The sequence below is a fragment of a genome, unplaced genomic scaffold, assembly GCF_019419815.1.
Source record: "Pyrus x bretschneideri cultivar Hongxiangsu unplaced genomic scaffold, Pyrus_bretschneideri_v1 Contig34, whole genome shotgun sequence".
Classification (NCBI taxonomy): Eukaryota; Viridiplantae; Streptophyta; class Magnoliopsida; order Rosales; family Rosaceae; genus Pyrus; species Pyrus x bretschneideri.
In genome coordinates, this window is record NW_025999657.1 from 3,070,495 (window position 1) to 3,088,147 (window position 17,653).

General features: G+C 37.8%; 1 protein-coding gene across 1 annotated transcript; it reads left to right on the forward strand.

Annotated features, from left to right (window-relative positions):
• Positions 1-10,925: 10,925 nt before the first annotated feature.
• LOC125480614 (phosphatidylserine decarboxylase proenzyme 1, mitochondrial) lies at positions 10,926-15,611 on the forward strand. The gene is made up of 12 exons (XM_048591623.1): positions 10,926-11,224; positions 11,490-11,578; positions 12,117-12,170; positions 12,308-12,373; positions 12,577-12,637; positions 12,796-12,905; positions 13,016-13,269; positions 13,365-13,471; positions 13,762-13,829; positions 14,379-14,456; positions 14,846-14,968; positions 15,311-15,611. The coding sequence occupies exons 1-12, from the start codon at positions 11,065-11,067 to the stop codon at positions 15,470-15,472; spliced, it is 1,332 nt and encodes a 443-aa protein (XP_048447580.1). The 5' UTR covers positions 10,926-11,064; the 3' UTR covers positions 15,473-15,611.
• The last annotated feature ends 2,042 nt before the right edge of the window (positions 15,612-17,653 follow it).

Below are 17,653 nucleotides of genomic sequence, written 5' to 3' on the forward strand. Positions count from 1 at the left end.
CAGATGAGTCAGCCATGAAAGAAGGAGAAAGAGGCCTGGACACCACTTTAGCAGCAAAATCCACCTTCCCACTCTTCATAGCGGCAAACCTCTCAGAAGCGGAGCTAGACTTAGCTCCCGATGGATGCCTCAATACAAACCGAGACACCAGAGACATCACCGAACTCTTCCGCTGAGCAAGTCTCTCAGTAATAGATGTGTTCACCTTCGGAGCAGCAGGTTTCACAGGCTCAGGCTTAACGGTCATCTTCGCCCCCTTGGGGGAAGTTAGATCAATGATAAGCTTCTCAGAAGCAGACGAGCTCCCACAAGCAGCAGAAGAAGGTCCTTGGCTTCTTCTGAGCCGAAGGCTCACAGACAGGTGACAAAGATCTTTTTTTTCTACCCTTATTGGCAGCAGGTTTTATAGCAGCGATCAAGTGAGCCAACACCTTGTTCTTTATCCGCTTTATCTCTTTATTCGGAGGCAGGCCACCCTTTTCTCGACGAAGAGGGCTGAGCAGCCAGCGCCACTCACGGTACTCAGCAGGAATGCACAAGGCAATGTGTACTTTCTTTATTTTTGCCGAAGTGTTTGGAGTTGAGCCAAACTCTAAATCTACATAAAGTAGGAAAAACTATCAATAAATTGAAGTCATCGAGCAGCTTAACAAAAGATTCAAGAAGGACAAGAATGAAGTAGTTTACTTACCATTGATATAGGTAGTTGGGACACGCAACTCAGGAGAAGAGTCACACTCCCGCTCTCCACTCACCTCCAAGGTGTCTCTTGCCCACTCATGATCACCTTTGCTAGAAGCATCGAACAACCTATGGTGAAACCTCAACTGTCCCACAGTTTCCTTGTAGCTGATCTCAAAGAAGTACCATAACTCATTAATGGTGAAGCCAAGATCAAAGAACTTGCTCAAGTTTGAGAACCCCACCATCGCACGAACTGCATTTGGGAAGCACTGAGCAGGCGCACATTTCATAGAGCAAATCACCTCATGGAAAATACGCAGCATGGGAAAAGTGAATCCCAACACGAAGTAATATGGATGGAATTTGATGGCCCTATTCCTGGTAGTGGCACCCTCGCCGTATAGTTCATGCCCGCTATCATCTTTCACCCGCTTAATGCGAACCCCTGACGGAATCACATGCTTATACACCTTAAGGAAATCCCGAAACAACTCTTCGGAATTGATCTTGACATGTGCAGCCTTCAAGTAACCCACCTTGCTGGAAGAACCGCCTTGACGATACAAAGGTGGAGGATATTTGTCACTTTTGTGGTCAGAGGAAGACATCTCAAAGTCTTTGCAAAAAGTACGAGGAAAAATATTTGGAAGGCAGCTTGCAAAAAAAATAAAAAAAGAAGAAGAAGAATGATATATATATATATATATATATATATATATATATATATATGCAAGGAGTAGTATGGACGCAGCCCAAACCGTATTGCTCAGTGAAGGGGAGGCCCATGCCTCCACTCATCTCGCCTGCTATTGCAGGCTCGAGCTTGCTTCACCTAACTTGGCCCTCGCCAAGCACATTTAAAAGGGCTATAGCCTCACGACTCGGCCAACCCAGTGCCCCCGTGCGCTTGCCGACCGTGCCACACCATCTGCTACACTGTGGCCTCCTTGCTGCGCACCACTCACCACCTCGGCCCCTGTCGAGCCAATTTTTCAAGCCCCAAGGCTCCCAAAAATTCAAGAAGAAGAAAATTCAAATTTTTCTTACCTTAGTGCGGTACGGAGAAGAATAACTACAACGAGAGACGACTCTTTGCAAGGGCAAGAAAAGAAGAACGCTAGGGGAGGGGGAATAAAAATTTCCTCTAGCTTCTCTTCCTTGTTGGAATAATGATTGTTCTCCAAATTTATTTAATCCCCTGCTTAAGGCATAATTAAATAGGTATAGGGGCAATTATTTTAAACTTTCCTAGAAGAAGTCTATCTCTAAATCAATAAAGAAGATCAAGTTCAAATTGGGAAGCAATTCTACAAGCCTAAGCAGCTTGGGATTCCTACACCTACTATCATTTTCCTGCGTGCAGCACAGTAGGTGTGGGGGCATTTGTGGAGCCTAAAATAATCCCAAATATTCTAGAGGTGACACGTGTATTTTTATTCAAGAAAGACAAGATTGCCCTCAATCAATGGGCAGGCTTCTTAGATGCTTCAACGCATAGCTCACACCTCTGGAGGTCTCAGCAGCTGAATACGACTGAACATAGCTTACCTGCCCTTGGCAAGGAATTAAAGATAAGGATTAATTACCCAAATCCTATCTTTAATACATTCCTTATTGAAGATTGACTCCAATTAAGTAAGTAATCCTAATTTAAATCAATTAGGGATAATTACCCCATTATCTCAAGATATTATTTCCTATTAACTATATTGGGAATATTTAGAGAATATCTTTCCATTAAACACTATATGGCCGGCCCTAACCCTATAAATATCTCATATTCTACCAAATTTTTAGGGCTTTTGCAATCTTAAAAAAGTCCTAAACACTTACTCTCTTAGAGAAACTAACTTAGGTATCGGAGATCCGTTGACCTAACACCCCCCCACCTCGTGGGCGCGTGAGGCTTAGGACTCTGATAAAAGGTGTTCATTGTTTTGCAGGTGCATTTTCGTCAAGACTGAAGACGACAGAAATTTGCATCGACATATATTTTTTATATCAAGGAAAATAGGAGTTTGGCTAAGCCACACAATATGCAGTGTAATTTGGAATCAAATTTACCATTCACGAGATTCAAACCTAAGACCACTCACTTTTAAGTGAAGAGGAATATTACTAAACTGTAGTACTAAGTGAGAATTTAAACACTAAATTTGTAAACTGAATTTTCAAAGCTCAATATCTGTATTTTAATATAATCATGATTAAATAATATATATTTTAATTTTTTCTTCTATATCATTACGAGGAGGGAGAAATACAATTTGGCAACTACTTTTTACATTTACCCCTGCTTTTGGGAGGAGGATTCTCTCCCCTCCTTATCTATCTCCTATTCCCTTCCCTCCTACTTGAATGGTTACATTTAAGTCACATCAACATCTTATATTGATTTTTTTATAAAGACAATATGACAAAAAGCAAGTGTGAGGGGAGGGGAGGGAAAAGAATGAGAATAGGAAATGAGAGAATCTTACTCCCTGCTTTTGCTAGTGCATATTCAAATAGTGCGGCTTTAAGAGAGAGTGATTAAGGTTGGGTTTAGTTCAAATCGGTTCGGTTTTTTGCCAAAACCGAAACTGAACCGAAATTTTGGTTAAGTTTGGTTCAGTTCATTTGTTTTCGGTTCGGTTTTGGTTTTTTTTTTTTAATGAAAAAAATTGAAATTTTAAATTTTAACATCTCTAACACAATCATAACATAAGCATTCCAATTAGAATCAAAGACAATGAAAATAAACATTTAAAGTTCAACTAAAATCATCAATCAAGTCTTACAAAGTCCAAACTAACAACCCCACAACACAAAAATCGAACAAATGACTTAGAAAGTTAAATTGTATGACGTTGTTCAAAGATTAGGGCTGTTTGCATGTAACCACGTGTTGACAACTAGATTAGTAAAACTAATGAATGGGTGGATTTATTTAGTGTGTGTTGGATTCTTTTCCATCACAAATTACGCAAGTAATTTGCCCGAAATAAATGTTTATGGATTCTGTTACATGTTATATGATAGTAGATTTGGAAAAGGAAGTTGGGGTAGAAGTAGACAGTGCTGTGGAGATGGATGTAGGTACTTCGGGATGAGGTCTGGTTCCGGAACCTTACGTGGGGGAGAAATGATAGGTTAGGGTTTAGAGTTTTTAAAGATTTTTTTTTAATATTTTGGGCTTAAAGATTGGCAACACATTGGGGTTGGCACATTTAAGCTTACAAATTGGGTTTAGAAAATAAAACCCAAAATAGATAAATAAAAATTAATTTAATTAATTCGGTTCGGTTTGATTTGGTTTCTAGACCACTAAAACCAAAACCTAACCAAAAGAATTCGGTTTGGTTCAGTTCGGTTTTTTTTATTTCAGTTCGGTTCGATTTTCAGTTTTTTGAACCTATCCCTAAGAGTGATAGGAGCCATTGCACAGGGCCCCAATTCATCAGGGACTCCCAATGGTTTTGCACTCCATAATGTATTATATGTGGGATCATGACTTTTTAAGGCCCGCGTAAGGCTGATCAGAATGCCGGTATCTTAGAAGTTCAGTTGTAGACTCGACAACTCCGAGCGAAGCTGAATCAGACAGAACAACGGTGCCACCATCACCTATTACGGGCAATAGGCGAAATCTTATCAACTCCACTAGACCAACACTTGTTCCGTGAGACATGAGATTTGATCCTGATATGGGGTCAACAAATCCTTCATAAGTCTTGGAGTTCCATCAAAGGGCTTATGGTATTAAAGAACCCTATGGATTGAAGATCATGAGTTGAACACTAAAATGATTAACCAATATTTAGTCACTAAGAAAGATCATTCATCCTCATGACTCATGAGGGATATGATGAATTGATAATTGGTCCAGAAGTACCATATCTTAGTGAAGTATGTGTCTTCCTATATTTAGCACGATACGTTGAATCAGATATTACATTTCCTGGGAAACACAATACCAACGTATACATATTGGATGAAATGAAGCTCCGGAAAATTATAGACATGTGTTTGTTATATTCCAAAGAACTCACTAATAGCCATGTCTTATTGGGCAAGAACTCACTAAAGTGTTTTTGTATAAATCGTGAATTGTTTTTTCTTATTTACTAACCTCGTCAATATAAGACTAAAAAAATATTAATGTTTTTGAGTCTTTAAAGATATGTACAAGTAATAAATGAACACTAAATTAAACCTTTTGATGACACGTAATATTATTTGCAAATTTGGTCTAAAAATTTAGTCTACACATTATTTTTTTGTTGAAGATTAGACTTGAATTGGAACAGATATTTAAAAATAGCAACCCACATAGCTACTAGCTAGTAAATAAATTAACAACCAAACAAAAATTTGTAAAAATTGAAAAAAAATAAACATGCACATAGCATTTCAAACTTAGGACCTCTCGTTAATTTTAAACAACAATAACCATTCTAATTAAACTTCTTGATCATTTAGCCAAATTTTATAAATTTATACTTTTATGAAAAGAAATTTGTAAAAATTGGAATGTAAATAAGCACACATGGTGTTCTGAACCTAAGACCTCTTCATTCATTTTAAATAGCAAAACCACTAGTTCTAGTTAAATTTCTTTGTCACTAAACCAAATTTTATAAATTTATACTCTTACAAAAACATATATAAATATATCACCCTGATAATTTTGGTGCCCCCAATTTTTTTGGGCCCCCGACGGTCGCCTTGCCAGCACTGGGCCTGGGCCGGGCCTGACACACATTCGTATGACAAGCTAGTTATAATTAAGGTTCTAAAAAACGTTAGGCGCTAGTCGGGAGGCGGGCTGGCACCTAGGCGGGGTCTAGGTGGGCACCTAGGCGGCCTAGGTGGATTTAGGTAAATTTCTTGTATATCTTGTAAATAAGTGCATATTGACACTCACAAAAAATTAAACTTGTATGAAATCCATGGATAAGATAATAAAAGAACAATAAAATGCAAAAAGAGTATCCAACAAATCCAAAATTTAAAAACACATTAAGCATATATGTCATAGAACCATGGTGAGGAGTATTGTAGGATAACACATGTACAATAAGTTCCCAATTTTAAACCACACAAAATGCAAAATAAGAGGAAAATAAGGAAATATAGTAATGTAGATAGGATTTTTTTTTAATTTAAAAAAAAAAAAACCTCCTAGCCTCCTAGCCGCCTAGCACCGCCTAGAGCCGCCTAGCACCGCCTAGAGCCGCCTAGGGCTGCCTTGCCCGCCTAGGCGCCGCCTAGACCTCAACCGATTTTTCCAACCGATTTGCAAGAAAACGCCTCAGGTCACCACCGCCTAGGCGGCCCCCTAGGCTGTTTTTTAGAACATTGGTTATAATCATGAAGAGCATCTAAGAATATGCTAAATTGGTCATATGAGCAAAATATATTTTTGTTTCCTTTAGACCATCCATTCATCTCATGAGTTATTATTAGAGAAGTTCTAAAGAGACAGTCAATTGAACATTTGTCATCTCATGAGTTATAATTGGAGAAGTTCTAAAGAGATATTCAATCAAAACGACCATCCAAGGTAGAGTATTGTAAATATGGATGACCATCTATTATTTGGTTAAGTGGATGGCCCTACCTTTACAAATTGCCAAAGAACACAGCAAGAGAAGAGGGAAGAAATACATAATGGGTTGCAGAGAAAAAACATCAATTAGCTATATACCAAGGCTAGAGGGAACGAGAGGAATAATGAGAGTTATTTTGCATTTTTACTGTTGCCCCAAGGACGTAAGCACACTTGCCAAATCTCGTAAGTACTTTATATTTCATTGCACACATATCCTCAATCTAACACCCTAAAATAAAGTGTGATATGGAAACGAAATGAATCACATTATATACTGTAAAATGAAATATTAAAAAAAACAACATTGTTAACAAATAAATCCCTCAGCCAGCCTTAACTGCAATTCTCATTCCATATCCACAGTAATCCATAACATCACAAATAAAATAGGATGAACCCTTCTCTAACACCACACGATCATTCCCAGTTTCTTACAATTTCTTAAGATATTCTTTTGATTTGCATCTTTCGTACCCTTCTCCGTCCACACCCGGCACACGGAACAATGGGTTGCTATATTTGAAAACTGTAGCATGCAAAAACAAAACTAATGAAGAAATAGTATGAAAATAATAATTAAAATGTATAGCTAGTAGATGTATGTATTTCTTCAAGTTTGACGAGAAAATTAAGAACTCGTTCGATAACCATTTCGTGTTTTAGTGGTAGAAGAAAACATACAAGGTAAATGAGGAATGCACAACGAAAAATAACATAAAATGAAAACCGGAAACAAAAAAATAAAAAATTCTTTTAAGTTGTTTTCAATTTCAAGATTTCGTTTTCAATCCTTCTTCTTTATTACTTCCCTCTCTCTCATCACCATTTTTAATCCTCGTTTTCTCCTATATAATTTCCTCATATATCAAACACAAAAGATGAAAACAAGAAACAAAATGATTATCAGACAGCCTCTAAACATTTCAGTTTTTGTTGGAAATTAATTTTAAAGGCATGTGGTTGGGGCAACAACATGCCATCTATTTAACTCTCACAAAAAATTGTAAAAATAAAAAAAAGGCTATCAAACAGACGCTAAATAATATAGTCGATGAGTTGGATTGAGAGTGAGATTGAACACGACACATTTGAACTAGAGATCTTATTAGTTTGAAAAAAAAAGGTGTAGGGATGTTACTCAAGACATCTCCAGGCTTGAAGTGCTTGTCTTTTCCCCAGTTGTTGACCTCAGGATACAACTCCCAAACATCTTTCCGACTGCCTCGGATTTTGTTGGTTTGGTTTGGTATTTCAAAAGGCTTGCATTTTGCATTTTGTATGAAATGAAATGAAATGTCTACAAATAGATAATAAATCAGACAAGGAGCCAAAAAAAAAGAGCAAATAAATTAAAGATAGATCCCTTGATTATGGGAACGACAAAAATATTATAAAATTGTCTCTCCGTCATATCTGCGATATTTTCAGGTCGGATTCATACCATATACAGTGTTTCGCCTAAATTCTAGGGATTAGAGATTTGTTTCATGCACCAAATCTATGCTAATTAAGATTAAATCATTTGTTCCTATTTTAGAATCCATATAATGTCAAGAACTGAAAATGGAAGAATGGTGTTGTAAATATTGTTAATTATGTGATTAATATGTAATATGCAATCGGTTAAAGAATTTTTCCTTTTTTTTTTTTTTTTTAAGATGTAAATTAGGTCAGTCGGCCAATGTAGTCACATAGTCCTCCAACGCAAATTGCTTTATTAACAAAACAAATTCTTTCACTTTCTAATTTTGTAAGAAATATTTGTTATTTATCAATATTCTAAGGCATTTGCTTATAAATGAAGCACTTGTGCTCATCATTTACTTTGTTACAACTTAGAAGTGATTTTTGTGACAGCCCGTCCTGAATTATTTGTACCGTAGGTGTGAAAAGATTAAATTTGACACATCCCGACCGAAATCAAGGTGTGCTGGCCATCACGTGAGAGTGAAGTAGCCATGTGCACAGTACGGAAGTAATAATAATAAAACAATTACGAATAAATAAAAACCAAACTACTAGATAAACTAGTTAAAGTAATACGCTAGTGTAAGGCTAAGTGTGATAAAAGAATAAACAATACTACGCAAGTGATAACTAGGAAATCCTACATAGAGGATGCTTTGTCAGAACTGCCAAACCTAGGATACTTGAGCTTTTACTTTGCATTTCTCCTTCCATATTTGTCACTATCACTCACTGATCTTTTTATTGTAAATTATCCCATCGACTTTATTTCCTCATATTTTCACTCTATTACTTCCGCATTGCGCACTCGGCTACGTCACTTTCACGTGACGGCCAGCACGCCCCAATTTTTGGATCGGGGTGTGTCAAAATTGCCCTTGGACGTTAGTTGGCGTTGTGGGGGTGTCGTTTAGTTGTTTTTGGTTGTTGACTCAACAAGATACACACACACACACTCATACCACTCTTCCGTGGCTCTCTTTCTCCCCTCCCTCTCAGATTTCTTCCATTCCTTTACAATTGTACGGACAAACTTCAAAACCAACCATACACGCACGGATCGACGTCTAGAAGGTAAGATTCGAACTCCTTGCAAGTTTCTGAGTTCATATATACCATTTGCGAGACTTGAAACCTTTGGAAACCTCGAGAACCCTAACCCCAGTTTTCATGCACTGTTCATGCACTAATTATTGTGAGGTTTTTAAGAGTTTTTAAGGTCATAGGAAGCTTTAGAACGTCTTCACGAAGCTCGGGGAAGAATTTTGAGGTGTTTTGGATGTCGGGAAGCTTGAGTTCAGTGGGTTGCAGATTTGGCTGGTATATCTAAGGATTTTCCGGCAAGATCCCGTGGATTTCAAGGCTTGAAAGTGTTAAGATTTTGTTCTACTCGTTGTAAGCTTCATTTTGGTACAAATTTCATGGAATATTCTAACGGCGTTAGGTAACGGCCGTTAACTTCTGTTAAGGTTTTAACAGAATATTCCTAACGGCCGTTAATGCCAGTTAGGGTTTGGCCGCGCGTGGCGACACGTGGGTGGTCAGAAAATTATTTTAAAAATATGGGGATGTTCGTGAGGTTGAGTAAATCACGTTGGTATATTCAAACACCCCATTTGAACATTGTATGAGAAGTTATTACCTAATTTTGGTTATGTGCTTGAAATTGACGTTTTTATATTTGTTTTGCATATAGGTGAGACCTATCTTGAGGACGAGTGCAGTCACTCAAGGCTCGGGGGCTACGACCCTTCCACATACCAGTGAGTGGGCCATATATACCTATATACTTGAGAGTTTTCCTAGAAAATGAAATTGAATGTTTATATGTTTTAAAATGCCATGCAAAGTGTTTGCCTATTTATTTATGCATTGGTAGTTGCATATATGTATGATTGGTGCTACGGACGCACATGTAAGTGCCAGGTAAGTTTATAGTTTATGGTTATGAATTAGTGGTTATGTGAGATGCATTGAGAGCTCATAAACCTGCACCCTGGTATTAGTGCTTCCGCCCAGAGTTAGGGCACAGTCCTTCACGTGATGTTCACCTTTCGCACCACACACTCATCTTGGATCCAAGTTAGGTGCACAGTCTTATCGTACAGACCACTATAGGTGGTTCCGACTCGTTGGTGACCCGGGATTATTCGCACAGTCTTCACGTGATCGTAGCACTCGAGCGTATTTATTTACACCCAGTCCTGTCGTACAGACCACTTTAGGTGGTTCCGACTCGTGTGCAAGTATAGTTGTTGAAATGTGGATTCGAGCTCTCGATTCAGCCGTACAGGTCACGTTAGGTGGCTCCAGCTGACATATCATTTGCATTGATTAATATTACTTGGTTTACTTATACTTTATGCTGAGAAATTCATCATGGCATATTTATGAATGTTGTTATTCTGAGCATGATTTCGATATATTCATATATTTTATTTTCTGGAGAATTATACAGCTTTTACAGAGAGGGGTTAGAATTTTTGAGAATGAAATGATTTTGAAAAGCTTTGTTTTTGCCCACTCACACTTTCTGTTTTGCGCCCCTCCAGGTTTTAGGTAGAAGCGCTTTGGTGGCTCATGAGGACTTTGACAGTGGTTTTGACAGAACAACACAAATGTAGGATCACCTTTGGGTGTTGTGTAATTAGTATTCGTCCTACTGGACTGCACTTAGGCTTTTTGTGCTCTGATTATGTTTATCACACTTAGTCTTACACTAGCGTATTACTCTAACTATCTAGTAGTTTGGTTTTTATTTATTCGCTTTTCTATTATTATTTATACTTCCGCACTGTGCACATGGCTACGTCACTCTCATGTGACGGCCAACACGTCTTAATTTCGGTCGGGTTGTGTCAATTTTCCTATAAACATGTCAATTTGTCCATTAAAAATTCAAGTGCTTCTCCCAAAACCAAAATTGCTTCTATCATTCATAAACACTTCAAGTTCTTATTCAAAGTATAACATTTTTGGTCATCTGGAAACACTTTTAAGCCCCCTAGAAGCAAACTTAAACCGCATAAAAACTTCTATGGCGCATGTACACCGTCATCATGCCATCCTGTGCATTAAACATTTAATTTTACATAACATTGTATTATTAACACGAGCCATCCAATAATTGCAGTGTATCGGTATTATTAAAATTGCTCCTCAAACAGGCCCAAATCATATGTAGAGGGATGCACATGTAAATAGAAAATTTGTTGAGACGGGCATCCAAAGATACAAAACCCCAAAACCCTGTCCCTGTCATCGTCACCGTCCCTGCAACTCTGAGGCTTAAGACTGTATCTGAATCAAATTTTACAGAGATGGAATTTAGGGTTTCACATGGAATCCCTATGTTCTCTGGCTCCTCACACCTCGCTTACCTCCATAACCAGCGTCGCTGCTTCTCTTCCCTCCTCAAGAAACTCCATAAAACCACTCAAGCTCGCGCGTTTGCCAATGGTGGAGGCGGCGGTTCTAAAGGTCAGTGTTTCACTTCCCGCTTTTCATTCCCGTTTGGTTACTGAGAAAATTGAGCAAAAAGAAAGGATGAAACCTTTAATTTGATGGAATTAACCCTCCACTTTGTCTTTCCTTTTATGCTAACAAACAAATAGAACGTAAAGAATTGGGATTTCTTGAATTAGTTGCTAATCGTTGTGCGAGATCATTGGCACTATCGGTTTCGGATTTAGATTGCGGGATTATGAGCTATTTATTTGTTAATTGTTATGTAACTTATATGCAGGTGATTCTTTTTTGTTGCCTGGTGCAACGGTGGCTACATTACTTATGCTCGGTGTTCTACATGGTCGTCGGATGTATGAAGACCGGAAGGTATATGTGGGTGAATTACATTCCATTCATCCATAATAAATAGTTGAATAAAGTTGTGAATGATTGAATGAACCGAGCAGCATTTACTAATTAACTAATTAACCATGAACCAAGCTGCATTTGCTAAACCCATTTACTAATTAACCATGAATGAGATATGTGGGATAGTATGCCATTGAACAAAAGACATAATTTGTCAGATGCCAGACGATTGTGTAGCTTGAGAAGGTCCTTTGAGTAAAAGGATCAAATCATTTGACCAAAGCATCCGAATTCAAACATCTAATTACATAGTTACTGTTTTCTGTCTGTCCCCTTTGGTGAATTCTACATGCTATATCTACCATTTTAATGCTTAACACATGAAAATTGAAATTTATGGCACAATACTTTCTATATATTTCTTACATCGTGCTGCCTATTCCAAAAATGGACCTCGATTATTACACTTACATGCATATCCGATCATCGATATGAAGTTTACTTGGAGTTCTGGTGATTATTCATGACTAAATATTTTCCCCCACTTGATTGATAGGCCGAGGAGGCACGAGAGAATGGAGCTGAACTTGAGTTTCAACCAGATGTAAAAGTAATGTCTCAGTTGTAATTCTAGCTTGGTTTTTTTTTGTAACGTTCATGCTTTCACTATAGCTGCTATGTTTTAAGTTCAAAAATGTTTTCCATTTCTGACATTGACGTGAACTTTGTTTAAATTGGCAACCTTAGTCTAAATTTTTAAGGTTGCTGCCTCTGCGCTCCATTTCCAGATGTTGGGGATTATTGACAAGTGTGGTAAGTGATCTTCTCACTTCTTGATTCCTTATGTTTAACGAATCTTTTCCTTTCAAACCTATGTGTTCCATTTATTTTGTACACCTTCTTTGTTAGAGAAAATAGGTTTGTATTTCCTCTCATTATGTTGCCTTACTTATTTTTTACTTGTGATATCAGATTGAATTTTAAATGTATTACTCACTATGATTTATTTTTGTTAGGAAATTCCAGTCTCTCTCCGCCCGCATGTTTATGGAGCGTGGGCTCGGGCATTCCATTCAAGTAAGATTTTACCTTAAATTTTTGTTGTCACACACCTTTTTAGTACTTTTGATACTATAGCTAGTAACTTATTATTTTTGATAGAAAAGTAGAAATTTGTGCATGAATTTCAAAATTGAATGATATATATTTGATAATATGGTATGTTTGTGTGTAAGACTTGGAAGAAGCAGCTCTGCCACTGGATGAATACGCATCTTTACGAGAGTTCTTTGTTCGAACCTTGAAAGAAGGTTCCAGGCCTATTGACCCCAACCCACGATGTCTGGTAACTGGTAACCAGCATTTTGGACTTCTTATTGTCCAATCTGTTCCTCTCTGAAGTGTTTATAGTATTACGTGACTTGTATAAATTTTTCTGTGGTGATACCGTGATAGGTTAGTCCTGTGGATGGTACAGTGTTAAGATTTGGGGAGCTTAGAGAAGCAGGAGCTATGATTGAACAAGTAAAAGGTTTTTCTTATTCTGTTTTTTCTCTGCTCGGTGCAAACTCATTTCTTCCTATGATAGCTAAAGGAGATATGCATGAGGAGAGTAGTGAATCAGAAAATACTTCCAGGGAGAAGAATAAAAAGTCATGGTTGAGAGTTTCATTGGCTTCCCCTAAAGTTTGGGACCCTGTGTCAGAATGGTAATGAAATACTTGCATTTCCGTTAATACTATCATTTATCATGTACCAAATTGAATACAATGCAGATTAATGAATACATAAGTATTCTTTGCAGTCCTATGAATGGCCTATTTTACTGTGTAATTTACTTGAACCCTGGAGACTATCATCGTATTCATGCACCCGCTGATTGGAATGTTCTTGTCCGCCGTCACTTTTCGGGTAAGCTTAAAGGCTGTTGGAACCTGGCATGTTGAACGCATTCCCTGCGTCACTTTATATTAACAAATCTTTGATTGTGAAGTATTCTGCCTACTTTCTTCTATTGAAAAAGTTCTTTATCTCTCTCAACATGTAATTGGCCATTTTCTGTATGTAGTAAAGCAAGACACGATTGATTGCTCACTTTTAACTTTTCATTTTATATTCTCATGAAGATCAGTTTGGCTTTTAATGTCATTGATTTAGTTATTTCATTTGCTCTCTTTGTGATTTTGGTATTTACTTTGCAGGTCGTCTATTTCCTGTAAATGAACGTGCTACAAGAACAATCAGAAACCTTTATGTTGAAAATGAACGGGTAAAGTGTTACTTATTAGTTTACAATAACAGGAATTTAACAACAATTAGTGAGATCGAATGTTGATATTGTTTGTTGTATTATTGATTTCATTGTTGTTATGAGAGATGCTTACTTATTCTAGAAAGTAAATTCTGATTCTAGAAAGTAAAGTGTTCCTTGTTGATATTTTTTTTTTGCTTTACATATTAGGGGTTAATGATGGATGCAAGAACTAATGTAATGTAATGAGAAGATATGCAAAAACCCGTTAACGAAATGCAGGAGATGAACATAACAACATAATAAGGGTCTGTATGAGGTTCTAAAGTGGATGCTATGTTGCAAGCATAAAACGAATTTGATACATTAAAATAAAAAACGTGCATTCCTTGGAAATATGTGGCCTTTTCATCTACCGTCAAATCATCCTATTGCTCCATGGTTTTCCCTTTGTCAGTATGCCAACATGCTTTGTTCTATGTTCGGTTGCCATCTTTCCAGGATTAATATGGGTTCCTTTGTTCTTTTATTGATGCAATTTTGTCTTTGCAATTCTTATGCCATCAGGTTGTTCTCGAAGGTCTATGGAAAGAAGGATTTATGGCACTTGCTGCCATTGGAGCAACAAATATTGGTTCGATTGAGGTTTGGCATTTAAATTTAAAATAATTTGTGTTATTGACTGAGAAGGCTGAACATCAGTTTAGGACACAATCAAATAATGTGCATAGAGGCTGGGTAATGCATAGGGTGGTTTTTCAAGTCACCGGCATCTTTTTTATTAAAGCAACTGAAATGGGGTGTTGCAAAGTTTTGAGAAACGTACAAGTGCTTCTATTTCGACAACAAAAACTAAAAAAGCTTAAATAAAAAAAATAAAAAAAAAAATTCATGAGTTGCATCTTGGCCCCAAGTGAAGCAAATCCAGATTGCCAGTTGTAATTTTTTTATTTGACCTGGGTGAAATTGGACTACTAGTTTCTACTGATTAGCTTTCTATTGTTATTGACTTTGTCTTAATTTGGACATGGCAGCTTTCCATTGAACCAGAACTTCAGACAAACCAGGCCAGAAAGAAGTTACTGCCCTCAGGGCCTCCAGAAGAACAGTTATACGAGCCTGATGGTATTGGTAGGATGCTCAAGAAAGGGGATGAGGTCAGAGATGTACCTTGAAACTTTTCTAGGAGTTTTATGCTTTCATTACATGTCCAAGATGTAAAAGAGAACGAAAGAAAACTGTTTGGAATATTAAAATCAGATAAAATCTTTTTTCATACTTATGTTATTCTTGCCCCATCTGGTCCAGAATTTTTTTTCTTCTAACGATTCCCCTTTGCCTTGAACCTCTTTTTTGTTTTATATCTTGTGGGTTTCAAGCACAAAGATGGAAATCTTTCTTAGGTTCTTGAATCCCTTTATTATCTTGATCTGTCAATGCTTTGTGCTTCCATCCATTCAAGGTTTTTATTTTACCTGCCACTGCTTCCATTTATTCAGGTAGCCGCATTCAACATGGGATCAACTGTGGTGCTTGTCTTCCAGGCCCCCATATCACTCTCACAAGAAAAAGGGGATTCCTCGTCAGAGTTCAAGTTTTCGGTGCAACGTGGGGATAGAGTCCGCGTCGGAGAAGCATTAGGGAGGTGGTATGATCAGTAAGCCCGGCGTAGCTAGCTTGTTTATATGATGCATTCAATCTGTTTATAATGAAAAAAAGGAACAAAAGAATCTGTTAGCTATTGCACTCACTTCAGAAATTTAAGTAATATATCATTCATCTATGTGATGCTGCCTTTTACCGGTTTAGTTTTCAGTTACCCTTTTAAATTGTTCCAATTGTGTGTATATATTGTCCGAAACTTGGATGCTTATTGAAGCCTCTGCATCTACCAAGCTAGATAATTACAGGGAGTCATTTTGTTTGTGTCAAATGCTCAGGAAATTGTGTTTAGTAAGAATTTTTTTGTTTTTTTTGTTTTTAACTTCCCTCTAATGCTTAGGACAAGTAAGCACATTACACACATTTATCATTTAGTCTGAGTGGCACTCAGCCTCGATTTTGTTGGGGGTCCTGAGCTTATATGTTCATGGACGACAATTGTTGATTAGTCGAAGGAAAAGGTAAGAACATGACACTTTTAGGGGCACCGTTAGTATGATGTACAACCTGCAAGGTTATAAGGTTGTTGCACAAGCTCCCACCCACCCACCCACCCACCCACCCCAGTAGGGCCAAAACTAAGCCAGGATTGGTAGAGTTGTTTCATTTGTTGCGGCTTTTAACATGGTGGAAGCAAAGTTGAGTATTATTTTGTGCTTTGCCTTGCTTTCCAGTATTTTATCTTCTGCTCTTCATGATAAACAAAGGTTATCTTGCAATATTTGGGGTCGTCCTGAATAATACCTGCAAACAAATGCAATATATACAAAAATAGGCAACAAGAAAATATGCAAATATGTATAGAATTTATAATATATTTATTTGGACTTCAGGCCAAAATTATAAGTTGGGTGAAAAAATTTAAAACCCATTGGGCCTAAAATAATTAGGCAATTAAATTCAGGGCCTACAATAAAGGACCAAGGCCCACAGGGTAAGCTGAGTAAATTGTATCGTGCGGACCATGCCTAAAATTGGGCTGGGTTGATCACATGCCTAGTATTTAGTTAGGCCCAGCATTATAGAAAAATAGGCTGCAACTGCAAGCCCAAGGATAGAGGCCCAAACCGGCTATGATTTGGTGCTTCAAGGACACAGATGCACCAGTGCATAGGTTGGGATCCGATGCGACGCGGACATAGATACACCAGTGCCTGGGTTAGGATCTAGTGCTTCGCGGAGTAGAGGGGACACAAAATCGGCTTGGGCTTGGTGTTATTCGCGGGCCGAGTTAATGGTTTGGGACGCTACAGGTGAGCCCAAAGAAGGAAATAAACTGTAGGTTGAGAAATCAAGGCCTAATTGGGCTCGGGTTGGGACGAAAAACGTCCTAGCTATAGATGGGTGTGCTTGCTGAGGAAAAAGATCGGCACGGTCACTTCAGACGGCCATGTTTTGGGATAACAATTCTCGAGGCGAGTTCGTGAGTCAACAAGGACCACGAATCAGAGAGGAGATAGACAAATCTTCAATGTTTCAACCAAAACCCTAGAAATTCGATCGGAAAATTGAAAAATTCGACGAGATTTGAAGGATCTCGATCAATAGTTGTCGGGGACGAGCTACAAGTCGTAAAAAAACGTTGACCCGTGGGCGAGGATTGGCTGCAGGCCAACCTGTAATGGTGGAGACGCCATGGAAGGCATCGGGGTTTTTGGGTTTTTCAAACCTGGAGCCCTTGGCTTTGGCTTGTGGTCTCATAGCTCGGCGCGGCTCAGCCACACAAGATGCAGGCTTAGGGCTAGCGGCTCAACGGCTTGGTAGCTCGCCAGCCGTGGCTCACACAATGGAGGGGTTTGAACAAAACCCTAATTTATATTTTATTAATATTTTTTTTTTCAATTTCCAGATTAATTCAATGCATATGTAATCAAATCATTTTAATGAATGAACATATATTTGATGCAATTCATGGAAATATCAAATTCACATAATTCAACAATTATGGATACAATGCATACACAATTTATGTAGATTCTAAAGTTCGAAAAACGTAAAGTTGGGTCATGCATTTTGGTGAACGTTCATGCTATCAGGGCTGTAAAAATGTCGAGATAAAAACTGTTATTTTGGAAAAACCTAATTGCGTGATGATATGGATGAACTGGTTTGATGTAGAAAATTATTTCTTCAATTTCGGCTTTCCATCTCTAGAGCTTGTATCACGTTCAAGATAAGGA